The sequence below is a fragment of the Coregonus clupeaformis genome, chromosome 8, assembly GCF_020615455.1.
Source record: "Coregonus clupeaformis isolate EN_2021a chromosome 8, ASM2061545v1, whole genome shotgun sequence".
NCBI lineage: Eukaryota > Metazoa > Chordata > Actinopteri > Salmoniformes > Salmonidae > Coregonus > Coregonus clupeaformis.
In genome coordinates, this window is record NC_059199.1 from 56,680,536 (window position 1) to 56,708,421 (window position 27,886).

At 43.4% G+C, this 27,886-nt stretch overlaps 1 protein-coding gene across 2 annotated transcripts; it reads right to left on the reverse strand.

Moving 5' to 3' along the window:
• Positions 1–1,195: 1,195 nt before the first annotated feature.
• LOC121571994 (zinc fingers and homeoboxes protein 2) lies at positions 1,196–27,885 on the reverse strand. 2 transcript variants are annotated; one of them, XM_041883838.1, is made up of 4 exons: positions 27,758–27,885; positions 16,681–16,809; positions 2,527–5,538; positions 1,196–2,232 (listed from the first exon to the last, which is right to left on the reverse strand). In XM_041883838.1, exon 3 carries the CDS (start codon positions 5,365–5,367, stop codon positions 2,530–2,532), a length of 2,838 nt encoding a protein of 945 aa, XP_041739772.1. In that variant the 5' UTR covers positions 5,368–5,538; positions 16,681–16,809; positions 27,758–27,885; the 3' UTR covers positions 1,196–2,232; positions 2,527–2,529. The 2 variants fall into 2 exon arrangements, with proteins under 2 accessions (XP_041739772.1, XP_041739773.1); XM_041883839.2 differs by lacking the exon at positions 27,758–27,885 and adding an exon at positions 27,496–27,600.
• Position 27,886: the final 1 nt, after the last annotated feature.

Consider the following 27,886-nt stretch of genomic DNA (forward strand, 5'->3'; position numbering starts at 1 on the left):
ACTTGTGGTATCACGTATGAGAATACTATAAACAGGAGGCTTGCTCTTTGCCTAAATGAATCACACTGGTGTATTGGGTTCTGTTGGTGGGCCCATGGCCAGTCAACCCGGGGGGGATTAGCTCTGTACTGTACCATTCACATCTCCAGCTAAACCTCCCGAGACACATTACATCTGCCAAGAGCAGAGGAGAGAATGCCAGGCCACTGCACTCGGTGCCCCATTACAGCTGTTACTCTCCTCTCTAAGCCTCTCATAACATACTTTAAAATAAGGTTGGTAGATGGTATACTGACATCTCAAAATGATTTTAGTTAAAAATGGCCCTGGCCATCAGGAAGTGGAGGATTTCCAGGAAGTGAAACACCACTATATTAGATGCCAAAACATTTTTGCCCCAGAAGTGGATGGCAGAGGCCAGAAATCACATTCCCACCTGATAGTGGCACAGGATTGAAAGCTGAGCTGAGTTATATGTATCATCGTTGTGGAGTATGGGCTGAATAGTCCCCTCTCGTGCCATGAGATTGGCGAAGTGGTTCATTTAGAGCAGCAAGCTGTGTTTTGGAAATCAAATAAACAGTCTGCAGATTAGCGCATTAGCACTGAAACAGTCCCATATGGTCTGAAGTGGTAAAATATGTGTTACGGGTAAAGGCTTAAAAAAATCCTCATTGATACACCCAATACAAGCTTGTTCTATCCAAAATGAGAGAGCACACTTCCAATATGCATGAATTACTTAATTCACACAGTATGTTTAGGAAACATTACAAGGTGGAGATTGTTCAACTTTAAATGATTTTGTTTGGAAATAACTACATTTTTCACCCCAAAATTCATAATGATAACATCCAAATAAATGCAATAGAACAATTACGCAATAATAATTGCATACGAACTAGACTGTTGGCTCTCACAAGCTTTGTTGTGTGCTACATGGAAAGATGGCCACTATTAATGGCCCTCTCAATTATAACCACACAAATAAGATGGTTACATAATGGTTTTCACACAGGACTAATACTGAAAGGCTAGTGAGCCAAGGGTAATTTGATTGGTAGTCCAGCCGAAAGTACTCACAGGATTTAGCAGAAGATCTGAATTTACCTGATCTCAGAAAGGTTTTTTCACAATACATTGCATCCAAGACACCTCATGACATGCTGCATACATGTGACAAGAGTAAACACTGTGTGCTACCTTTAAAAAGGCTCTGTTTTATTAGATTACAGCAGACATCAACTGGTTTTTGAAAAGAGTAAGCAGGACCTTGGCATAAGTACAGTATTTCTTGATACAGTATATGTCTTGACCATGACACTACGGCGGAAGCAGTACATAAAGAGATTGTATTGGTTTGTTTCTACTGTTGGAATGGAACTAGTACTACTTCAATTAAGCCAACATGTATGTATAAACGCTAATACAGATGTGTATGTTCATTTGCAGGACAACAAATAAATCAAATAGAGAAAGAGATTAGAATATGATGCAGGCAGCATGATTCTGGATTTGTTTCAATGTGATTATTTCCTTCTGGTTTTTCCACAGACAGTTATTTTTCTCTAACATAGGTACACAACATCACTTGGTCAAACAAGCATGTTCCTTACGAGAGTGCAGGTTGGCTTTGAGACCAGGGAGTACAAAAGCACTTCAAAACAGTAAATTGTTTGATTTGATGTGAAGTAAGTCCACCTGACAGGAGGGAACTACAACAGAAGTTCAGCATTAGAAAACTGACTGAAGTATTGCCAACGGTTGTAGTGGTTCATTGTGTTTCATTACAAAATGTAGGACAGACCACTAAGACCAGCTGGAGCGAAAAAAAAAAGGGGCGAGTTGCTCCCATTATAAAATGTAACAAAATTCCCCCAAAATGTTACAAATCTGTAGCAATACAGAAAAAATATATTTACAAGAACCCTTTTTTTAAAGGTGTAATAATGCAGCAAATCCAGCTTTGGCACACTACGATCACCACCTGGTCAGTGCTTCAGGCACACATTCAGTTCACTGTGCCTTCTACTTCATCCTAAGTCACACACAACATTACCACGTTTTTAAAAACGTTCTACGAAGTTAGCTCAACCTTGAGGAAATGTTGGGCACAAATTGGGATGGAACAAGCAAGAAATTATTTGTTCATAAAATACAATATTCAATAATTAAACTCTTTCCTTTTCTTCTCAGCCCGTGTGTGCAACTGACAGTGCCAACTTTTCTCACCTGTAAGGAAGAAAAATGGTCCAGTCATCACATTTTAAAACAGTTGGAATAACACTTTCACAAGAGCCCTGATAATTCCCAAAAGGGATTAAAAAGCTATTCTACTGCCAACAGTCAGGGCTCTCAACGCCTTAGACCCATTGGTAACTAGGACACGTTGTGAAATGTAGCTACTATGGTTAAAAACATGCCCTATTCTATCCAACCTGTGACTACTTCCAGACATCTAGAAGTAAGAGACTAATTTCTATATTTTGGGAATGTTATTGAATCAAGTTTGATACACTTTCTTACCCTTTATCCAGTCACCCTTCCAGAAGCATCCTCCATCACCCGGTCTTTGTCCAAGACCAGATCCTTAGCACCCATGAGTGCATCCATCCCCTTGGTTTCCTCCATCCAGCTCCCAAACCCCTCTCGAAAGCCTCCATTTTGGCCACCATTCCAGCTGGTATCAGATGTGTTTTGTCTCAATTTGCTGGCAAACCATTCCTTGATCTCATGGCTGCTAAGACTGGCATGCTCTGTTAGCCTCCCAATATCCTCCACCTTGGGTGCCTTTATTTCCTGGTAGCGCTGGATTATGCTGAAAGCATTCTCTGTGCTCAGTAGCGCCCCCTTGCCATTTTGCCCACTGCTGTTCAATTTATGGAAAAGCTCCATCCACTCCAAGGTCCCACTCTTCAGGGCTGACCTGCTGTCCTTGAACCAGCGGACGATTTCTGTGCGAGCCAGGCCTGTCTGGTCCTCAAGTTGATTGTATTCTTCAGGTGAAGGCCACCGAGTTTGTGCAAAAACATCCTTGAGAAGCCCCAATGATTTGCTGTCTAGAGGCACTGAGCAAGTGGTGGTTGGGGCAATGACGGCAAGGGGAGAGCTTCTTGGATGGTCACCTTGTTTGCACACACCATTCAGCGGTCCGTGTTGTTGCTGCCGCTTATCAATGTACAGTCTCTTTGAGCCCATGGAGTTTAGAAGGGCTTGTTCAAGGTTGTCACGCAGCGCCCGGCGCTCTAAAAACCAGCTGTCAATTTCCTCCCGTGACAGTAGGGTTGCAGTCACTAGATTATCAACATCATTGTATGTTGGAAAGCTGTTTCTCTGGAAGTTCTCTTCTAAAATCTTCAGCTGCTCAGAGGTCTTCCCTTTCATTCTCTCCAAGAGTGGAAATTGAGTGGGGACTGATTTTTGCTGCTCTGGTATCGATGCTAGCTCATTGTCCAACTGTAGAATGCCGTTGTGTGCATGAGGCCCTTGGTCATGAACCCACTTTTCATCTCCACGAGAGACACCATTGGCTTCCCCAAGAGGGGTGAGCACTTTGTCCTCTGAAAGACGTCCTCTGATATATCCGGCCTTCAGCTCTGTTATTTGCGCTTTTGTTTTCTTGCCATCTGGGGAAAAGCTAGGGAGCTGGAACGGGCCCTTGAGGGAAGTCCACGCTGACTGGATTATTGTTGGCCTCCTCACTTGAGGGGCAATGAGAGGGGGTGAGAATGGTAACTTTAAGTCTAAAGCCAATAGAGAGTGGGTGATTGGAAGCTTGTCTTTGGAGACTAATGAAGGAGGAGGCAGCATGTAACTCTTGAATTGAGGGGCGACAATAGGGGACACAATAGATCTCTTCAACTCGGGGAAGACTGGAGAAGGTGCCATTGGCAGCTTGTTTTTGGGGTTCACTTGTGGAGTTGCCATGGGCGGTTTTCTTTTAGATGCCATGAGAGGTGCTGCCGAGGACCTCTTCATCTCTGAGGCGATAATAGGAAGTGCTACAGATCTCTTCAGTTCAGGGGGAACTGGGGGTGGGGCCATGGGAAGTTTCTCTTTTCGGGGAACTGGAGGAGGGGCCATTAGTATCTTCTCTTTTGGGTCTTCTGCAGGGGCTGCTGTGGGGCGCTTTAATTCTGGGGCGAATGAAGGAGTTGTCAGGGGTCGCTTGAGAGGATGCACATAACTGGCTACAGTCACTGTAGGAGCACAGGTTGATCCGTTAGAAATACTTGTCAGTACTAGATTAGACTGCCCAAAGCTAGTCTGAATGAGTGGCTGAGTGGCTTTGGCAGGCTGAGAGATTGGAGTAGGCAGAACGGTGAAGGTCTGATGCATGGGTGGGATGGAGCCATTGAACATTTTCTTCCTGGCTTCCTCAACTTCCTCTGGTGACCAGGTGATGCCTTGCTTTAGCCGTTGGGTAGTGAACCACACCTTTATTTGCTCTTCTGGGTGCTTGGAAGCAGCAGTGAGCCAGGACAGCTCAGCATGGGTTGGGTAAGGGAATTTATTAAAAGATGTCATTAGGGTTGTGTTATTGTCCAGTGAAGGATTATATTTGGTGGAGTTCAGAGGAACAGCAATTGTTAGTACAGAACTGAAGTTGGGTGGTCGTTGGAGCAATGGCATTACATATGAGAGCCCTTGAATGATTGTTGGTTCAGGGATGATCATTGTGCCGTTTATGTTCACAGCTGTGATTTGATCTTTTGGGATAAGGTTTTCCAACTGGTTCTCCAAATCATTCCCTTGGTAGAGGGACTGTATGTTGTCCATTTTTGGCATTCCAATCTTCACCGTAGTTTGTTTGCTCGGTGGAAAGGTGACAAAGCTGTTACCACCTTGTCCATCTGCAGTATCGCAGACAAATGAATTGGTCTTGGCTTCGATTGTCTGCTCCAAGATAGTCTGGTTATTTACTTTTACCCTCTTGAACTTGAAGTTGGTCTCTCCAGGGTGTTGGGTCTCATTGTGGTCTGTAAGAGAGTCAAACTTGTTGGTGCTGAAGTTGCACACGGCACACAGGTAGAGGGGGTTGAGTATGACATTGGGGTGACTAGAGTCTACATGCTCTTTAAAGCCATTCAGGTTCTGGGTGGAGAAGGTACAGTATTTGCACTCATAACCTCTATGCTGCCTCCGCTGGGGCATAGGATCAGCTTCTGCCACAACTTTTGCTTCAATAGCACTTCCTAGATCTTCTATAGTGTCTTGTAATGTCTGGTCTTGATTTTCAACAGACTCTGAAGACCCATTTTTGGTCACATTGTCAGTGGACACTTCCATTTCTTCCGAGTCATCCTGCTCCATCATCTCACTTACCCGGATCATGCAGGGGGTGGAGGACTTCCTGCGTCTGGACATTGCTGGTGACTGATGTGGGATGTTATTTGGGTCAAGGGGAGGGTAAGTCTCCAGTGTTTGAGGAAGACCCTGCTCCTCTACTGTCCTGGGTTTGCCGTGGTGTCTCCTGCTGACTGTGGATGTCAGCTCCCGTGTGCGGCTTCATTAGAGTTCATCACAGATGGCATTCACCTGGAATAAAAGTGGAAAAAAGGAAATGTTAAAGGGGCAATCTGCAGTTGAAAAAATGCTGACATCAAAATGATAGTTCTAGACATGTTTTGAGGCTATACAGTGTTTGTTTACAATTACTTTGTTTACAAACATTTGAGTGACCAAGCTTATATTTTGGGTTCTGATGGGGTACGACAGTTAAACTAAGTTCATGAGGCATTTATAAGTTATATTCTTCAAGAATCAATGGGTACATATCATTAATTTATGACCAAAAATTTAGGTAGCAAATGCAGATTGGCCCTTTAACTGACATCACCTTCTAATCTCACTCTTGTTAAACTAGTTCAAAACTACAACTGTCCCACCTAATCTGGAAATACAGTAGGTCTATAATTCAATATCTACAGAGAGTGGGCCTAAACTGCAGTGTTGAAGTGTGAATTTCATACAAAGTTTAACTTCAAAGAATATCCTTTTATGGTAGACTGTCCTGGTAGACTGTCTGGCGAAACAGAGTCATATTCAGGCATTCTGAAGTGTAACATGTAGGACAATGTGAGCACAAAGCAGAAGATAACTAGGCCAGGGCCTGTGTGTGTGAGACTGTTGTGATAGGGGGAAGAAGGAAGGGAGAGAGAGAATCTAAGACACATAACCTATTTATCTAATAATGACAGTATCAAACCTTAGTGTATTAGCCATTTTAAGTAATTGAACAAAACTATCACTTAGCTTGATCATTTTAATTCAACTTGTAGGCTACATGCAATGGTTCTACCCAAGCTAGGCTACAGTAACTAAATTATTACATTAAATTAGGCCTATAGTACAAGTACATTTTATTACCAACAAACTGAATGAATTGCCCCTAGCAAAACCGTGAACATTTTGTTGTTCAGGTTAATAGACAAAAGTGTCATTATGATGCGACGTCAGCATGCTTTTATCAATTGCATACCCAAGTCCTTCTGACAAACTTTACATCTAGTTTAAAATACTCGGAACTTAAGTGACCCCTAGAACTTTCAATATAGCATGACTATGCTCTGTAGGAAAACAACCATGTTAAATATTCATTAGCACCATGAGACGCGTGTCTAAAAAGCATTCACTAATCAATCATTAATTATCCACACAGGGCCTGAAACAGTAAATAGGCTACATAGTGTCAATGTGGCTAAAGGCGCATGACATCAAGAAAAGGACCGTATGACTTCCTTCCTGAAGTTTGCATACAGTATTGACTATTCATGTGACGCAGCAAAACACAGCATGTTTTTAAAGCGAAACTGACAGCTCTAGGCCAATATTCTGTAATCAAAGTAATATTATTAATGGTAAAAAGCTTGGCAACAGTGTCCTCAGCTCTATGTCTGTCAACATGCTGGGCTGCAGGGATCATGTTTACTTGCAGCTTAAGAATGCAACATGCCATGCATTTCGTCACTTCTACCTGAACAACCCAGTCTATGGCATGACCACAAAAGATTATCCTTAAAATATGGAAGATTGTTCAAACACACTTGCCTCAAACATTATCCAGGCTCATCAAGGCACACCAAATTTTATTCCAACTTTAATGTTCATGCCCATATTGCCCAGAACTGAATAATAAACTCAAAAGATTAATAAATAATTCTTTTATCAGTATTTTATGGGCACGTCCTCCCTCCTAAATGAAATAGATTCAGTGGCTCCTTATAAAATAAAACATACAAAATTAAGACTGCCTTAATTTCCATGGTGTCACTATGGCAACAGCAGAGACAGCGAGGTGCCCTTCTGCTACCTCACCGCTGCATATTAACGATTTCCTCTCACAGGTGCTAATTAGGCGAGGAGGGCTTGCTGTCGAGCAGAGCTTGGGCCAGCCGCAGTGAACAGCATGTGGCGAAGGGTCCTCTGCGAACCCCGTCGGGACGATCCGTTCCGGCTGATCCGTGACGCTTGTCTGGGCAGGCCTTTGCACACGCCACGGAGGCGGCAGGACTGGGCTGATCAAACATGCATGAGCCTGTCTGTCTCGTGTCCTCGGGTAACTCAAAGCACCAGTCAGCCAAGGGGGACATAAGCCGGCCTCCAGACAGCTTGGGATATGACTTAAACCTCATCTGTGCATACTGGCAGATTAACTCACTTCATATATGGTGGCAACACTGACTGCTTAAAATCAGGGCAATTCCCTCTAAAGAAGACTGACAGTGACATATGCCAGGGATGTTCAGGGATCTATACAGTGCAAAAAACTAGTGCTGAAGATTTCTAAATGGTGCGTTGAACTCCTCCGGTGCCAGTTGAGAGAACAAACGCAATGAATCATCATGGATGATCAATGTCCTGTACAGCCAGAGCAGACTGGGTAAAACCCCTGAGGCAGCCTTTACTGAGTCACATACACACAGCCCTGCCCCGCGGTCAGCGCTCTCCATCACAACAGAGAAAGAGAGAGAAAAAGACAGAGCGAGAGAGAAAAAGTAAGAGGGGAGAAGAGGGGACAGAGAAAAAAAAAGAAGAAAAAAAGTGACTGAGCATGTTATGTAGGGCTCAAACCAATTTTTACAAGTGGATAACGGTATTTGTGATCAACTGTAGGCTAATTAGTAACACAAAGGAACTTCATAGTTACTATAAAACTATGATTATATCCTCAGAATATAAACCCCAGTAAGGATAAGGATTCATGTAGGATTTAGGCTACACCTCCTAAAGACAATGAGGAATCATTTGTCCTCTCAAATTAAAATATGTTTTCATTTGTTGTCCTCGAATACGCCGAAAGCCGAGTTCATTCAGCATCATGCAATCCAAACAAGCAGTTCTAGAAAGGATCACGTTGTTTTCTTTTCCCCCTGTAGAGTCATTTCCATATCAAAAAGGCAGTGACTGACATTCAATATCAAATAGTCCTCAAATAGTGCACTGCACTGAGGAAACTTTGCATGGGTCTGATTTCAAAAGCATGTTAAATCCAAGCTCATCGGCTAAATCTTGCTCTATTTTGTTAAGAACTGCTTCGCCAGTGAGAGGAGACTAAACCCAAATAATAGAGCCGCTCATCTCAATGAGACAGGCGAATTTGAATGAGCACAGAATTAATTTAAATCTCATCAGGATGCCCTTTAATACCTTATCAGTTCTGCATGGAGACAACGGACTAACATCTCATTCCAGAATCATGGGCATTAATATGGAGTTGGTCCCCCCTTCGCTGCAAAAAACAGCCTCCACTTCTGGGAAGGCTTTCCAATAGATGTTGGAACATTGCTGCGGGGACTTGCTTCCATTCAGCCACAAGAGCATTAGCATGTTGGGCGATTAGGCCTGACTCGCAGTCGGCATTCCAATTCATCCCAAAGGTGTTCGATGGGGTTGAAGTCAGGGCTCTGTGCAGGCCAGTCAAGTTCTTCCACACCAATCTCGACAAACCATTTCTGTATGGACCTCGCTTTGAGCACGGGTCATTGTCATGCTGAAACAGGAAAGGGCCTTCCACAAACTGTCGCCACAAAGTTGGAAGCACAGAATCGTCTAGAATGTCATTGTATGCTGTAGCGTTAAGATTTCCCTTCACTGGAACTAAGGGGCCTAGCCCAAACCATGAAGAACAGCCCCAGACCATTATTCCTCCTCCACCAAACTTTACAGTTGGTACTATGCATTGGGGCAGGTAGCGTTCTCCTGGAATCTGCCAAACTCAGATTTGTCCTTCGGATTGCCAGATGGTGAAGCGTGATTCATCTCCAGAGAACGCAATTCCACTGCTCCAGAGTCCAATTGCGGCAAGCTTTACACCACTCCAGCCGATGCTTGGCATTGCGCATGGTGAGCTTAAGCTTGTGTGTGGATGCTTGGCTATGGCAACCCATTTCATGAAGCTCCTGACAAACAGTTATTGTTGCTTCCAAAGGCAGTTTGGAACTTGGTAGTGAGTGCTGCAACAGAGGACAAATTATTTGTACACGCTACGCGGTTCAGCACTCGATGGTCCCATTCCTTGAGCTTGTGTGGCCTACCACTTCGCCGCTGAAATGTTGTTTCCACTTCACAATAACAGCACTTACAGATGACCCTGGGCAGATCTAGCAGGGCAGAAATTTGACGAACTGACTTGTTGGAAAGGTGGCATCCTATGATGGTGCAACGTTGAAAGTCACTGAGCTCTTCAGTAAGGCCATTCTACTGCCAATGTTTGTCTATGGAGATTGCATGGCTGTCTTCTCAATTTTACACACCTGTCAGCAATGTGTGTGGCTGAAATAGCAGAATCCACTAATTTGAAGGGGTGTCCACATACCTTTGTATATATAGTGAATACAGATTCTTACAAACCCAAGTCAATAAATACAACTAAAAACATACACACACACAACAAATTATACAAAACAAATGCAGTCATACAATGTAAACCACACAAATAGTGTAGGCTATTCCATACTATTATATAGGGATGTAATAAAAAAATTAAAAAAAATATCCCATAACATAGCTATATAAATGGTAGGGAAAAGTCTGTAGCAGCATCAGTGTGCAAGGGTTCATTCCAAACAACTCTTACGATTTTCAAATCGTTATGCTTAGATTGATGCCCCTGAAACTTTGATGGCAGATTTGGGTCCAGGCTACTGTGGTGAATTCTCCTCAGACGGCCTCCTAAGACGACTGGCGTGTTGCTATGGAAACCGCCAAACCGGAGATAAGGGTGATTCAATCTCCCCCAAGACCTTTTGATGGCAATTGTTTCGTTACGATTAAATTCAGCGATGCGAGGGGCTTCTTTTTCAAACTGTTGAAGGACATCATTTATAATTTTGGTTCGGAGTATAATTGGCCAATTTTTTGGCCAACAATTTCGTGACTAATATTCCTATTGCTTCTTGTCCTTTGTCGCGATTCTTCACATTTATTCTCCTGCGAATATGTCTCAAACTGATGTTTCACTGTCTTAGTTCATAAAAACATCTCTAAACTTAGTATTTGAAATGAAAAGTACAAACAAAACCACTGAGACAAACACACAAGAACAGAGAAAGGATTAGAAGTGTGTTTAGGCAGAATCTCGTCCCGCCCACCTGTGAATAAAAGGGACGAGACCACATGACATCCACAGGGACTGCTGTTCTCAGAGAACTGTGGACTCCATCTTGTCTGCAAACTCCACACATTAAAGACGTTTATTTCAAAAACGCCAGCCAAGCAGGGAAATAGTTTGGCTGCACATCCTGTGCTGCTTGTTTAAGCTCCGATATGGAAAACGGCATTTTTGTTTTTTCATGCTTTCCTGCTTACACCCCTGCAGACAAAGAAACTATTGATCCTTACATTGTGTTAAAGCAGGGTATGTGGTCACTTTAAACAATGGCAAAAACACAGTAAACGGTTTTCTGCTGACCACTGACCTGCGGATGAAAGGCTAAGACTTCAAGCCACTCAAAATACAATTTGGAGCTCACTTATGAAAAGTTATGAAACAATACATTAGCCCATTACAGTGTGATGCTGTAATCTATGGTAGAGAAACCACTCATTTGTGAACAGACTAGGAAAAGGGCTACATAGAGGAGAAGCACTCGTGTGTGTGTGTGTGAGTGAGAGAGCTGGAAGGGGTGTGTGCGGAATCACTCTGTGTGGTGGCCAGCTGCTTCTCTACATGTGGGGATGTCCAGGAGGAACTGGATCCAGTGCAGCGACAGACTCCATGGCTTCTTTCCCAGAGAGTTTAGAGGGGGTTCTGGGGGGAGCGAGAGAGGGGGACGAGAAGGGGGTCTGATGGAGACAAGGGGGAAGGAGTGGGCAGAGTTTTCGGCTATTGTTCGACAGCAAATACGTATCTTTTGCCAGACACATGGTCTAGGGAACAAAACGGTATCAGAACACGTAGTAGTTCAAACGGGGACAACAGATTCTCCTGGCAGGTCTTTTTGTCTTTTAAGACAAATGAAGGAGACCGTTGTCTGTCTAAAATATAATGTTCATCCAACAATGTATGCATGTAGGATACATGTGAGATCAAGTTGATAACACTGTCCACGGACAAGTGAGATGGCAGACGTAAGTGAATTATGAGAGCAGCCAAAAATATGGCTAAACATGGACAAACAAAGTATGGAAGCGAGTTGAATTAAGCCTCCCATGTACCAAGGACAAGCACGCAGGTGAGACTCAAGGAGAAGCATGACATAGATCACTTGATGTCAGAGAACACATTGGGGAGAGCATCTGGCATTAAGGTGTGCTTGTCATCTTGTTATCAGGTATGAGATATACAGTATATGTGAGTGTTTACATTACCGTTCCCTGCATGGCTTTTAAAGTTGGGCATTCTTCATGGTTGTATGAATTATTAAATGTGGCCTTGATGAAGGGTACACACAGCAACTCCAGTTGCAGTAGGCAGCAGTGGCTGCTTGTCAGTGATTCGAGTCAACTTACCTGGTGACTCAGGACTTGGATTGATTGATTGAAAGGGAAAACGTGCTGGCATGCCAGCTGTTGAAAGACCAGAGATATGGTTCCCTAGTCTAAATCTGCACCAGAATCACTGTTTTCCTGACAGATATGAATTATTCTATTAGCACTGGCAGGGTAGGAGACATCACTTGGGTGAACTGCTTTAATGGCGGAGGTCGAGGAGAACTAATGCAGTGAAGTGTTAGACGGAGCAAAGACTGTCATGACCCTTGGTGACGCGCCATTGCACAAATAAACAAACCCCAGATGGGTCTTGCTCCAACATTCAAATAAATACTGCAAAGTGCAATTTGTTATGCGCCCATTAATTCCAAATACAATTTTCACTTATCTGTACCAAAAATCATTATTTCTACATAGATGGAAAAACATAGGCTAGAGGATGTTTATTGTATGCTTGTTTCCCTGAAAAAGTCTGATGCATCTACAATGAACTTGAACCAGATGGGAGAAGGAAAGAGGTGTTATCAAATTTTAGGTTAATGAAGCATCTACTACACTTTAATAAACCCTGAATGAACCCTTTAAGATAACTTGGAGACAGATCCATCTTGAAAGAAATTAGTGCAAAATGTCATCCATTTGTGTAGTGATTACTGTGTACAGTATTCTAGTGGTAACACTGAAATTCCATTTGCTGCATGTTGAACCACCTGACTAACCATCACAGGGATTTTGCTGCCATTGAAATCCTAGGGTGGGCCACCTAGGCATTTTTTTTTCGGGCCGCCTCAGTCCAGAATGTAAAAAATATAATTTTTCAGGATTGGAAAAACACGTCTAAGAGAACTAAAAAATCACCAATCAGGGTGACAGTCAGGGAGAATTGAAAATACCCAAAACAATGAATTTGGCAGTTTAGATTTTGTTATCATTTTTGAACTATGGCAAAATGCATAGAATTGAAGGAAATTTGCTTAAAAACTGCAAAATTATCTCAGCTCCATGCCAGAATATGTAGAATCGCAGTAAAGTTACTTTAAAACTGCAACATTTTCTCTCTGGTCCATGTCAAATTGCATAGAATTGCAGGAAATTAGCTATAACACCATAAACATCTCTCTCAGGAAATTGGCTTAAAATGTAAAAAATGTCTCTACACCAACAAGATGGGGGCCTCTAAAATGATCTATAAATTCAGCTGCGCCGACCACACCCATTGCCATACCCACGCCACGCCCCCCCACCCTACCCGTCACACCCACCACCTGAGGCCCCCCCCCACCCCAACAAAAAAGTGGAATCCAGTCTAAAGAGAGGGGGTTATAAGGTCTGTAGGTCACGTGGGACACCTCTGCACCACATATCCCCCAAGGTGTTTGTGTGTAGAGAATATCTCTCAAAGCAGACAAGGGAAACAGCTCAAATCTTTAAACATTTACCTTACATTTTTAGACTTGTTTATCGAGCTATTAGGCCAACTTAGTTAGCTAGGCAAACAGATGTTTTTGCAAAGTGTTTAAAATTTAAATGCAGAGACATTTTTAACATGGGAACTACCGCTGTTAGAATGCAGTTTGATAGTTTTGTATTACAATAAATAGCCTGCCTTACTCAATGCATGACTGAGAAGATTAAAGCAGCTAGCTAACGTTAACTATGCTAGTTAGCAATAGTAGCTAGTAAGCAACTTTGCAGAGCACATTCTGTTGAATTTGCTGAATGGAACATTTTACATTTTCAAATTTCGACAAGCTTCTTAAATCGTTGCATATACAGTGCATTCGGAAAGTATTCAGACCCCTTGACTTTTTCCACATTTTGTTACGTTACAGCCTTATTCTAAAATGGATGGAATTAAATATTCCCCATCAATCTACACACAATACCCCATAATGACAAACCAAAAACAGGTTTAGACATTTCTGCAAAAAAAAATAATGAAATCTCACATTTACATAAGTATTCAGACCCTTCACTCAGTACTTTGTTGAAGCACCTTTGGCAGCGATTACAGCCCAGAGTCTTCTTGGGTATGACTCTACTAGCTTCGCACACCTGTATTTGGGGAGTTTCTGTCAAGCTGTCAGGTTGGATGGGGAGCGTTGCTGCACAGCTATTTTCAGGTCTCTCCAGAGATGTTCGATTGGGTTCAAGACCGGGCTCTGGCTGGGCCACTCAAGGACATTCAGAGACTTGTTCCGAAGCCACTCCTGCATTGTCTTGGCTGTGTGCTTAGGGTCGTTGTCCTGTTGGAAGGTGAACCTTCGTCCAAGTCTGAGGTCCTGAGTGCTCTGGAGCAGGTTTTCATCATGGATCTCGCTGTACTTTGCTCCGTTCATGTTTGCCTCGATCCTGACTAGTCTCCCAGTCCCTGCCATTGAAAAACATCCTCACAGCATGATGCGGCCACCACCATGCTTCACCATAGGGATGGTGCCAGGTTTCCGACAGAGCTTGGCATTCAGGCCAAAGAGTTTAATCTTGGTTTCATCAGACCAGAGAACCTTGTTTCTCATGATCTGAGGGTCTTTAGGTGCCTTTTGCAAACTCCAAGCGGGCTGTCATGTGCCTTTTACTGAGGAGTGGCTTCCGTCTGGCCACTCTACCATAAAGGCCTAATTGATGGAGTGCTGCAGAGTTTGTTGTCCTTCTGGAAGGTTCTCCCCCATCTCCACAGAGGCACTCTGGAGCTCTCTCATAGTGACCATCGGGTTCTTGGTCACCTCCCTGACCAAGGCCCTTCTCCCCTGATTGCACAGTTTGGCCGGGCGGCCAGCTCTAGGAAGAGTCTTGGTGGTTCCAAACTTCTTCCATTTAAGAATGATGGAGAGGCCACTGTGTTCTTGAGGACCTTCAATGCTGCAGAAATGTTTTGGTACCGTTCCCCAGATCTGTGCCTCGACACAATCCTGTCTCGGAGCTCTACGGACAATTCCGTCGACCTCATGGCTTGGTTCAAGTTGTAGAAACATGAAGGATGACCAATGGAAACAAGATGCACCTGCGCTCAATTTCATAGCAAAAAGGTCTGAATACTTATGTAAAAGGATTTTTAAAAATGTAATCCATTTTAGATTAAGGCTGTAACGTAACAAAATGTGGAAGTCAAGGGGTCCGAATACTTTCCGAAGGCACTGTAGCTGAAAACATCTTAACTTTAGCTCATTTGTCTTCATTATTACAGGAAAATAAACTCACAACAAGATCATTATTTACAAGTTAATGGCGAGCCAATTACAGAAAATAGCTTACGGTTGGGTGTGTGACTAAATAAAAGCAGGGCATTCTACCGGAGAATTTTAGAACTTGGGCACTGTCTCGTTGGCCTAACGTTAAATCCTAATTTGACTGGTGCAGGTCATGTTCTTCACATTACCGTCTCTGGTAAACACATACTATTTCAAATAAAATCAAAAAGTTGATTTGTCACATGCACAGGATACAGAAGGTGTAGTGAAATGGTTACTTGCATAGTAGTCTTTTGTTTAGACATGTAGCTAGCTAGCTAGCTAGCTAGCTAAACAATTAACCATAATCCCAACTCATAACGTTACTACCCTGCATGAATCTGCAGGTAGCTAACCAACCAGGTTCAACATTAGCTAGCTAGCTAACATTAGGCTATAACTAGCAATGCAAATGGCTCTGAGATACGAATAATATTTCTATACAGATCATACACGTAACGTTAGTTAGCAAGCCAGCCAGCTAACGTTAGCTACCTAGCTAACAGTACGCTTTAACTTGAAATGAAAACAACTTTCTAAGACTATTTTACCCTTATACATGGATGGACGCTTCTCCCTCTCTGTCACGGATGCCATGGTTGCCCTTAGTTTGAAGATGTAATCCTGAGACAGGTGTTTATACAACAGCCTTCTGTGTGTTCTCTTTTCGACTCCCTCTGCATATTTGCAATCAAAACGTCAGAATTTTCTCCATCTCCCACTGATTTTAAAACTCGGTCCTCCAGAAAGTGGAGCGCAACACTTTTGCAGTTCCACTACGTGATATCGTTCAAAAAAGCCACGTTAGAAAGGACTACCAACACATACTGACCAGCTCATGTTATAGACAGAAGCGGGCTACATGGCAGACCAATCCGAACTCCTCTCTCGGCATGTCCAGCCCATCCATTATCTCAGCCAATCATGGCTAGCGGGAAGTTTCCTATCTTTTTCCGTGGCTAAACCAACTAGGCTCGTAATTTAACAATTGTATTCGTATTTACAGATGGCATACAAGCTCGTTATTAAGGCACATTACATTTCACGTTCCAGAAGGCATTTTGCCAAAAAAAGAATTTTCATAAAGATAAAAAAGTGTACATTTAAATGCCTCTCCTAGGAAGTAGTGACGTGCCTAGTATCCTGAAACGAGTCACATATAAATAGAAAAAGTGCTCATCTTCTGTCAATGAAAGACAGCACCGACTGTAATTTCTAAGTTTAAAGAGGGCCTATTTGAGCAAGCATAGCCAATACAGCTGTACTAGACTGGTACCGGTTTCCCCCCTGAGCATCCCACCCACACCTGAGTGTTACATTTACATTTTACATTTTAGTCATTTAGCAGACGCTCTTATACAGAGCGACTTACAGTTAGTGAGTGCATACATTTTTTATTATTTTTTTCATACTGGCCCCCCGTGGGAAACAAACCCACAACCCTGGCGTTGCAAGCGCCATGCTCTACCAACTGAGCTACACGGGGCCCCGTGGTGCCCCGTGGTGAAAAGGTACTCACTGCACTTCCGCAGGAGGGTGGGGCTTCCCTGGGTGGAGGCCTCCTATCTGGCTCCAGTTCCGCCTCCACTCTCTCCAGCTCTCCTTTGGTCTCCGGTCCAGCGGCACTCTGGGTAGCCTCTTCTGGAATCTGAGACGAGAAAAGAATGTCAGCGGCGGGGAAGGGTGGGGGCAGCTCGGAGGCAGAGCCCCGCAAAGGCCCTGAAAACTGCATGGCTTTGTGTTTGCCAAAAACTAGAAGGTTGTTACCTTGGAAACATTACGAATTAAACTCATCGTCAATACAGTTAGGCTACTTTAAAGAGTGTGCAAGAGTGGGGTAAAACCAGGACCAGAAAGTTCAATTTTATAACAAACAATCAGCCCAAAGGGATGATGATGGAATGTGTGTAAAATGTTGCTAGGCAGCAAGCCACATTATCCTACTAGGAGGGAACCATCTTGTTTTTGCTGCTTATTTAAAAAAGATACAGAGATTACAATACACAGTGCACGTAGGCCTATGTTCTAGAAAATATACCAAAACATACTGTAAGTTACAAGATATCTATGGCAAACAAAAACATAATGTCTTAACAAGACATTAAGAACACATTTACAAAATGGAGTCATCATCCACCTAGGGCCAGGATGATACCAGTATCGCAATATTTATTCCATGGCAAAAAATTTAACACGAAGCAGGCCAATCTTTGGTCCTTTAAAAACCTGCTGCATGTTCAATATTTTGTGTGATATAGCTTGGAAAATAAATACACGTGACTCTGGATGACAACAGTGATTTGTTTCCAACATGTTTGTTTTATACATTAGTTTTCCTAAAAGTTAAATCTGCTTCGTGTTTTGTTTCCTTGCCACGATACTGGTATCGTCCCGGCCTATGATCCACCCCACATGCAGCACTTATGACGAAAGGGGTTGCAGACTGTACAGTACAACCAGACAGCCACTGAGAGACTCCTCCTCAGGATGAGACCATTGCTACAGACGACAGAGCACAACAACGCGGCTTTCAAGGGAGCTTAAGCCCACAGGAGTGACATCATCCGTCCACCTGAAACTGCTGCTTAGTCACCAACAGCATAGCATCCACATGAGAACCGTAGCAAGTGGTTGCCACATAGAACTACCTCATACTCACCATTCAATGTATTGATATTAAGTATGTTAAAGCAATGGAGCTTCTTTTGGAGGCAATTGCGGACAACAAGCAACAGGTTCTCTTCTCTTACACTGAATCATAATGTGAAATTCAAAATGCTTTAGATAGCCAACTGCTGTTGGGAGATATGGCCTACATTTTAAGTGTTCAGAATTTGGCCATTTCACCATTAGACTAACGATGAAAGCGACTGAAATAAAAATATATATTTTGCATATCTTAAAATCAGCATTTTTTTGTTCTGGCAATTAATGGACTATGGTATTCAAAGGGGGTGAGCAGACTAGCTGATAATTTTTCTGTAAACAGGGCTAACTATGCCATGAATGATGTTGGTGAAGCTGCGGTAAATGGCTCTACAATACAGCCTCCATGGCTACAGTGGCTCCCACATGCAGCTCTCTGGGAAGAAACAGACACACTTGATTCAGTGAGACAACTGAATACAAATGCATTTACTGGAGCATTAAATATTAATCTAATGCAGCATGCAGAAGTTGTCTATTCTATATTCTACTAGCCGTAGTCTTATGAAGTACAGTATATGTAGAAAAATATTTCAGTCACACCCCTTACATGCTGACCACACTGCTCGCGGCGCGTGTGCTGCAAAATAAATGTACACATACAGTTGAAGTCGGAAGTTTACATACACCTTAGCCAAATACATTAACTCAGTTTTCACAATTCCTGACATTTAATCCTAGTAAAAATCCCATGTCTTAGGTCAGTTAGGATCACCACTTTACTTTAAGAATGTGAAATGTCAGAATAATAGTACTGAAAATGATTTATTTCAGCTTTTATTTATTTCATCACTTTCCCAGTGGGTCAGAAGTTTACATACACTCAATTAGTATTTGGTAGCATTGCCTTTAAATTGTTTAACTTGGGTGCTGCCACCCCCGTGCGCAACGGTTGGGATGGTGTTCTTCGGCTTGCAAGTCACCCCCTTTTTCCTCCAAACATAACAATGGTCATTATGGCCAAACAGTTCTATTTTTGTTTCATCAGACCTGAGGACATTTCTCCAAAAAGTACAATCTTTGTCCCCATGTACAGTTGCAAACCGCAGTCTGGCTTTTTTATGGCGGTTTTGGAGCAGTGGCTTCTTCCGTGCTGAGCGGCCTTTCAGGTTAATGTCGATTTAGGACTCGTTTTACTGTGGATATAGATACTTTTGTACCTGTTTCCTCCAGCATCTTCACAAGGTCCTTTGCTGTTGTTCTGGGATTGATTTGCACTTTTCGCACCAAAGTACGTTCATCTCTAGGAGACAGAACGCGTCTCCTTCCTGAGCGGTATAACAGCTGCGTGGTCCCATGGTGTTTGTACTTGCGTACTATTGTTTGTACAGATGAACGTGGTACCTTCAGGCGTTTGGAAATTGCTCCCAAGGATGAACCAGACTTGTGGAGGTCTACAATTTTTTCTGAGGTCTTGGCTGATTTATTTTGTTTTTCCCATGATGTCAAGCAAAGAGGCACTGAGTTTGAAAGTAGGCCTTGAAATACATCCACAGGTACACCTCCAATTGACTCAAATGATGTCAATTAGCCTATCAGAAGCTTCTAATGCCATGACATCATTTTCTGGAATTTTCCAAGCTGTTTAAAGGCACAGTCACTTTAGTGCATGTAAATCAAATCAAATCAAATTTTATTGGTCACATGCGCCGAATACAACAGGTGCAGACATTGCAGTGAAATGCTTACTTACAGCCCTTAACCAACAGTGCATTTATTTTAAACAAAAAAAGTAAGAATAAAACAACAACAAAAAAGTGTTGAGAAAAAAAGAGCAGAAGTAAAATAAAGTGACAGTAGGGAGGCTATATATACAGTAAAATAAAGTGACAGTAGGGAGGCTATATATACAGGGGGGTACCGTTGCAGAGTCAATGTGCGGGGGCACCGGCTAGTTGAGGTAATATGTACATGTGGGTAGAGTTAAAGTGACTATGCATAAATACTTAACAGAGTAGCAGCAGCGTAAAAAGGATGGGGTGGGGGGGCAGTGCAAATAGTCCGGGTAGCCATGATTAGCTGTTCAGGAGTCTTATGGCTTGGGGGTAGAAGCTGTTGAGAAGTCTTTTGGACCTAGACTTGGCACTCCGGTACCGCTTGCCGTGCGGTAGCAGAGAGAACAGTCTATGACTAGGGTGGCTGGAGTCTTTGACAATTTTGAGGGCCTTCCTCTGACACCGCCTGGTATAGAGGTCCTGGATGGCAGGGAGCTTTGCCCCAGTGATGTACTGGGCCGTACGCACTACCCTCTGTAGTGCCTTGCGGTCAGAGGCCAAGCAGTTGCCATACCAGGCGGTGATGCAACCAGTCAGGATGCTCTCGATGGTGCAGCTGTAGAATTTTTTGAGGATCTGAGGACCCATGCCAAATCTTTTAGTCTCCTGAGGGGAATAGGCTTTGTCGTGCCCTCTTCACGACTGTCTTGGTGTGTTTGGACCATGATAGTTCGTTGGTGATGTGGACACCAAGGAACTTGAAGCTCTCAACTTGTTCCACTACAGCCCCGTCGATGAGAATGGGGGCGTGCTCAGTCCTCTTTTTTTTCCCTGTAGTCCACAATCATCTCCTTTGTCTTGGTCACGTTGAGGGAGAGGTTGTTGTCCTGGCACCACACGGCCAGATCTCTGACCTCCTCCCTATAGGCTGTCTCATCGTTGTCGGTGATCAGGCCTACCACTGTTGTGTCGTCGGCAAACTTAATGATGGTGTTGGAGTCGTGCCTGGCCATGCAGTCATGGGTGAACAGAGAGTACAGGAGGGGACTGAGCACGCACCCCTGAGGGGCCCACGTGTTGAGGATCAGTGTGGCAGATGTGTTGTTACCTACCCTTACCACCTGGGGCGGCCCGTCAGGAAGTCCAGGATCCAGTTGCAGAGGGAGGTGTTTAGTCCCAGGATCCTTAGCTTAGTGATGAGCTTAGAGGGCACTATGGTGTTGAATGCTGAGCTGTAGTCAATGAATAGCATTCTCACGTAGGTGTTCCTCTTGTCCAGGTGGGAAAGGGCAGTGTGGAGTGCGATAGAGATTGCATCATCTGTGGATCTGTTGGGGCGGTATGCAAATTGGAGTGGGTCTAGGGTTTCTGGGATTATGCTGTTGATGTGAGCCATGACCAGTCTTTCAAAGCACTTCATGGCTACAGACGTCAGTGCTACGGGTCGGTAGTCATTTAGGCAGGTTATCTTAGAGTTCTTGGGCACGGGGACTATGGTGGTCTGCTTGAAACATGTTGGTATTACAGACTCAGTCAGGGACATGTTGAAAATGTCAGTGAAGACACTTGCCAGTTGGTCAGCACATGCTCGGAGTACACGTCCTGGTAATCCGTCTGGCCCTGCGGCCTTGTGAATGTTGACCTAATGTAAACTTCTGACCCACTGGAATTGTGATACAGTGAATTATAAGTGAAATAATCTGTCTGTAAACAATTGTTGGAAAAATTACTTGTGTCATGCACAAAGTAGATGTCCTAACCAACTTGCCAAAACTATAGTTTGTAAACAAGACATTTGTGGAGTGGTTGAAAAACGACTTTTAATGACTCCAACCTAAGTGTATGTAAACTTCCCGACTTCAACTGTACATGTTGTTATTCAATCTTTGCACCCACACCGCTCACGAACGTCTGCGTAGCCAGGCGCTAAAATATAACTTGGTTCTATTTGTGACGCTTGACGCACTGCAAGTCCCGCCTCTCCCATCTCCTCATTGGTTTTTAGGCGCATATACCCACGTGGGTGATTGTAAAATGAACTGAGGTCCACACTCCAGTCCCGTTGGTGGTGGCAATGCACATTAAAGTTGGTTGCCAACCGCCATATAAAATTCAAAGAAGAAGAAGAAGCCTGAAAGAGGAGAGATTACTAGAAACAAACTCGGTTTACCCTTTTATCTGTGGATTAATTGTCGGAGTAGAGGACCTTGTGCATTTCAGGTAAAACAATAACCCAATGTTTATATCCCAGGACAAATTAGCTAGCAACAGCAAGCTAGCTAGCTAAATTGCAATAAAATGTTTAATACTTTTCAACCTGTCCCCAAATTAATTTAGTTGGTTCAGAGTTCATTTTGATATTTCAACCTGCGTGTCCTGATCGCGTCTGGTGTGGGTGTACAAAATCAACATGCGCGCGCCCGGTCTAGTCAGCATGTTACTGACAGGTGTATAAAATCGAGCACACAGCCATGCAATCTCCATAGACAAACATTGGCAGTAGAATGGCAGTACTGAAGAGCTCAGTGACTTTCAACGTGGCACCTTCATAGGATGCCCCCTTTCCAACAAGTCAGTTCGTCAAATTTCTGCCCTGCTAGAGCTGCCCCGGTCAACTGTATGTGCTGTTATTGTGAGGTGGAAACCTCTAGGAGCAACAACGGCTCAGTCGCGAAGTGGTAGGCCACGGGACCGCCGAGTGCTGAAGTGTGTAGCGCGTAAAAGTCGTCTGTCCTCGGTTGCAACACTCACTACCGAGTTCCAAACTGCCTCTGGAAGCAATGTCAGCACAAGAACTGTTCATCGGGGGCTTCATGAAATGGGTTTCCATGGCCGAGCAGCCGCACACAAGCCTAAGATCACCATGCGCAATGCCAAGTGTCGGCTGGAGTGGTGTAAAGCTCGCCGCCATTGGACTCTGGAACAGTGGAAATGCGTTCTCAGGAGTGATGAATCACGCTTCACCATCTGGCAGTGCGACGGATTAATCTGGGTTTGGCGGATGCCAGGAGAACACTACCTGCCCCAATGCAGAGTGCCAACTGTAAAGTTTAGTGGAGGAGGAATAACAGTCTGGGGCTGTTTTTCATGGTTCGGGCTAGTCCAGTGAAGGGAAATATTAACGCTACAATTACATTCTAGACATTCTGTGCTTCCAACTTTGTGGCAAGAGTTTGGGGAAGGCCCTTTCCTGTTTCAGCATGACAATGCCCCCATGCACAAAGCGAGGTCCATACAGAAAGGGTTTGTCGAGATCGGGATGGAAGAACTTGACTGGCCTGCACAGAGCCCTGACTTCAACCCCACCTTTGGGATGAATTAGAACGCCGACAGCAGTCAGTCAGTGCCCGACCTCACTAATGCTTGAGGCTGAATGGAAGCAAGTCCCCGCAGCAATGTTCCAACATCTAGTGGAAAGCCTTCCCAGAAGAGTTGAATCTGTTACCGCAGCAAAGGGGGGACCAACCCCATATTAATGCCCATGATTTTGGAATTAGATGTTTGACGAGCAGGTGTCCACATAATTTTGGTCATGTAGTGTATTTAAAGGCTAGGTCGACTACACCTTGCTTGTTAGTCTGCATGGCTGCATATTTGTAAGTCGCTCTGGATAAGAGCGTCTGCTAAATGACGTAAATGTAAATGTAAATATTACAAAATGGAGAAGGCTATGCATGTTAAAATGCAATTAGCCAAGCCTGGCACAGTGGAGGAAAGAGGGCAAGAACCAAGCTGCTGAATTTGGGCTTGTGGGGAGGGGAATCGTCTGAGCACATTGTTTGTATTTGCACCACATGACTTGCACATTTTGGCACAAGTGCATGCTTGCCAAGGAGCCCTCTGGAGCTCACATTAACCAAGAATTATGCAAGCAGGAAATTCAAATAAGATGCAGATGAATTAATTCCTTGAGCTTGAACCAAAAACCGAGCCACACCAGATTTTGCAGCAAAATGTTCGGTAAGGGCTTGTCTGAAGACAAAATGGAAACATCTGTGTTTTTCTGATTATTGCTGAGCACCACCGATAACAATATACGACAATACTTAAATCACTCAAAACTAACAAGTAACTGCTCACTCACCATAATATTAATTTTAAAACGATTAACACCATTTTGCATAATTTATCCATGAACCAAGAACATTTGTAGCATGGAACACAATACTTGGAAATGACAGGTGCCGAGGCTTTAAAAGTAGCCTGAGCCTGACATCGTAGTGCTTTGTTTACTTGCAAACAAGAAACCATGTTTGACCATTTCCAGCTAAACCTTCCCATACAGTAAGCCTAATCAGTAAAATAGAATGAGCTGTGGGCATTGAACTCCACTGAGTGACATTAGCTTCTGTGTTGTGCTCATGTCAAAGGAGAACTGTCATTCTGAGAAAGGCAGTTTGATACATGTCGGCTCCCCTCTGACTAGCCTATGTACTCCAATGACTCTTAGCAGGGAGAATCTTTCAGATTTCTCTGACATCATTGACTGACGTCATGACCAAAGGTACATCAAGACCAGTGGATGTTCCTCAGTGTTTCCCCTAGGATTTTCTTCAGCAGTGGTGGCAAATGTAGCCAGGCGGGGGTCAACAAATATTCATTAAAAAATATCTTGGCAGAAACATCTATATACACACACATCATTGGGCAGTATTGGGGACACATCCAATAACTGGATTATTTTTTATAGGCCTACCTAATGGAATTATGCAATGACATTCACCTTATTTTTACATTCTAAACTATGTCAGAATAACGTGGGCATTGCCTGACTAAATAGACAGCATGCTCCCGACACAAACACACTAATGAAGTCTGTCCATGTGGTAGATAGTCAGTCTCGCCATTTGAGATGTTGAAGAGTTATTGAGGGGTTATTGTATCATGTTTTAAAACGAGAAAGCGACCAAAAACCAGGTTCCCTTTGTAATGGAACGCTATGTATGGAAAACCAAGTTGATGCCAACGTTTTTATGTTGTCTTGCTCCTAATAACCGCACATGGTTTTACTGCAACAGACTAGTGCAACACCCTTCAATTGAAACGGCGGGAAACAAATGAAAGTGGCTACATCTCTCATAAAAACTGATCAGAAATGAAATCACAGAATAATTATATTGGAGCAGTAGAACTTCTAAATCGACTATCATAATTTCAATGATTTTTCAAGGACCAAATAGCTTAGAGGAAATGTCTGATTTTCAATGTATTATACAGAACAAAAATATAAAACGCAACATGTGAAGAAGTGTTGATCCCATGTTTCATGAGCTGAAATAAAAGATCCCTGAAATGTTCCATATGCACAAAAAGCTTATTTCTCTCAAATGTCGTGCACAAATTTGTTCCTGTTAGTGATCATTCCTCCCTTGCCAAGATAATCCATCCACCTGACAGGTGTGGCATATCAAGAAGCTGATTCAACAGCATGATCATTACACAGGTGCATCTTGTGCTGGGGACAATAAAAGGCCATTCTAAAATGTGCAGTTTTGTCACACAAAACAATGCCACAGATGTCTCAAGTTTTGAGGGAGCGTGCAATTGGCATGCTGACTGCAAGAATGTCCACCAGAGCTGTTGCCAGAGAATGTAATGTTCATTTCTCTACCACAGGTCACCTCCAACGTCGTTTTAGAGAATTTGGCAGCACGTCTAACCGGCCTCACAACTGCAGACCACGTGTAACCACGCCAGCCTAGGACCTCCACATCCGGCTTCTTCACCAGCGGGATCGTCTGAGACCAGCCACCCGGTCAGCTGGGTGAATTTCTGCATAAACTGTCAGAAACCGTCTCAGGAAAAATCTGCGTGCTTGTTGTCCTCACCAGGGTCTAGACCTTGCTGCAGTTTAAGGTATATGTGACCAACAGACACATATCTGTATTCCCAGTCATGTGAAATCCATAGATTAGGGCCTAATGAATTTATTTCAGTTGACTGATTTTCTTATATGAACTGTAACTCAGTAAAATCTTTGAAATTGTTGCATGTTGCATTTATGTTTTTGTTCCGGAGGGTTTCCAAAACCTCCCCGGGCAGCCCTGTATGTCGAGCCCTGAATTATTAATTATTTTATACGATGATTACTCATGATTTGGGTCCAACCAAATCATGGAATGTTGCCACCAACAGTCAAAGTTAGTGGCACCAGTGACTCAGGGGAACATATGACAGCCACTAATTTGCAATATAGCCGAAGTTGATAGCTTGGCTTTTATAACTTATAAGGCTTAAGGTAGACAGGCAGAACAAGAAGCACAGTGACAGCAGAGAAGATGCTGAGACAGAGACAGCACGTCAGGGAGTTAAACAAAATGGCTAGAGCAGAGGCACAATTATAGTGGTGAGTTGTATCTCTAGTGCAGGGCCGTGCACAGACCTTTGTGGGTGGTCAGGTGCTCAAAATAAAAAAAGGCACCCCTCTGTTTTCTTTTTGGCCTATTTATTTTCTGTAACAACACACTTATCACTCATTATAAGCAAGCTAGTGCCAGTGACTTCTAGTAGGCTACTAACTAGAGACGAGATGATGAGTGACATCAGGAAAAGAGGGGCTATCAGCTGATGATAGCAACTGAATAATGATGTAAATCTGCTAGTTTTTCACTTGATTTGAGTTTGTTCTGCTGCTGACATCTGATAGGAGGCCAAAAGGGCACTTTCTCATAGGAGTGCAAACGGGCAGGTGCTTGAGCACTGGTTACATTTTAGTCATTTAGCAGACACTCTTATCCAGAGTGACTTACAGTTAGTGAGTGCATACATTTTCATACTGGCCCCCTGTGGGAATCGAACCCACAACCCTGGCGTTGCAAACACCATGCTCTACCAACTGAGCTACACGGTGCAGTGCCTGCTCCAGTGGTGTTTTTACATATTGTATTTGTTTTAAAAATGAGCCTCTTAAAAAAAAGAGGAGGACCATGTCTCGCCAGTCACTGGTACACAATCGGTTGAGAAATGCTGTACTGTAAACTGCCAATGTTATGTGTCAGCACTACTGCCTGTGTCTAAGTTGGATGTGTAGGGTCAGGGTGAATGTGGTGTGTGTATGGCTGGTGGCCCGCCAGGGGTGGGGGTGAGTTGGCAGTGATGTAGGCTGGTGTGGATAAAATGCCAAGGCCGAATTCTTGTCCCAGTCCGCCACTGCAGGTGGAACTTACCACACTGCTGTCACTGGGCAGCATAGCCGCGCGCGCTGCCTATGCCAGCACCAATCCATACCGCCGAAGGCGTCACCTCATTTAACCTATCTGCCTGGCTGGCTAACTGCTATAGCCAGGCTACAAACAAGCTAGAGTCAATCAGCTACGCAACAAATAACAAAAAAAGAAGCTATATAGCAGCAAGTAACATTTACAATAATATACGATTAGTTACAACTAGCTACCTAATTGTGCCTCTTCATACACAGGACTTTTGTTAAATTTAACTAACTTGTGAGACAAAACGAATGCACTTCGTGACAAAAGACAAAATATTCACATAGCTAACAGTAGCTAGGTACGTTTCGCTGGTGACAAGAAAGGTAATGGCTGGGCTGTCTAATATGTAGGATGGTTCACATTACTGTCCTATAGCTAGCTAGTATAAACCCAGAACTAGTCAACAAGCTCGACAAACGGAGGGCAAATCTTAAAATAATTATGGGACTATTTAACTAGCCAACTATGTAAACAGACAATCTATAACTAACCAGTTCGGAAGCCGTTTTAAAGCACGAGTCTTTAGCACGTTTTCAAACTTCAGAAGTGAGCTGGGTCGCGAGCTAGCAAACTAGCTAGCTAGCACGGCAAGCTAAATGTCTTGCACCGATACATTCAGGTGCCCACTTCAAATGGGCACAATAAAAGTTAAACGCCTAACTAAAAACATGTACTTAATTCAACAACAACAAAAAGTATAGTTACCTAAACGTCAAGTTAATGTATGTCGTTAAAGAGTAAACTAGACGGTAAGGTTTTCTTGGCATGATTTGATGGCAAGCTGATTCTAAATCAAGTGTGACAGCGCGCGAGTAGTGATGGAAAGGACGTCGCTAGCATAACAACACGAGCTGGGCAAGCCAGTCCGCTAGTCTCGCTTGCTACCAAAACGGTTATAACTTAATCTTTGCAATTTGTTTTGGCCAATATTCTTAACCATTCTTTAAAAAGTATATAGTATTCTTACCTGCCTTTCGGTGCTGGGACGATAAACTAGCAGTAAAATTCCCAATTATAAGTAGTCTGTGGTGACGCGCATATAGCGCTGGTAATTCTAAAGATTCTGGCATAACCTAAAGACAACAGTAGAAGAAAA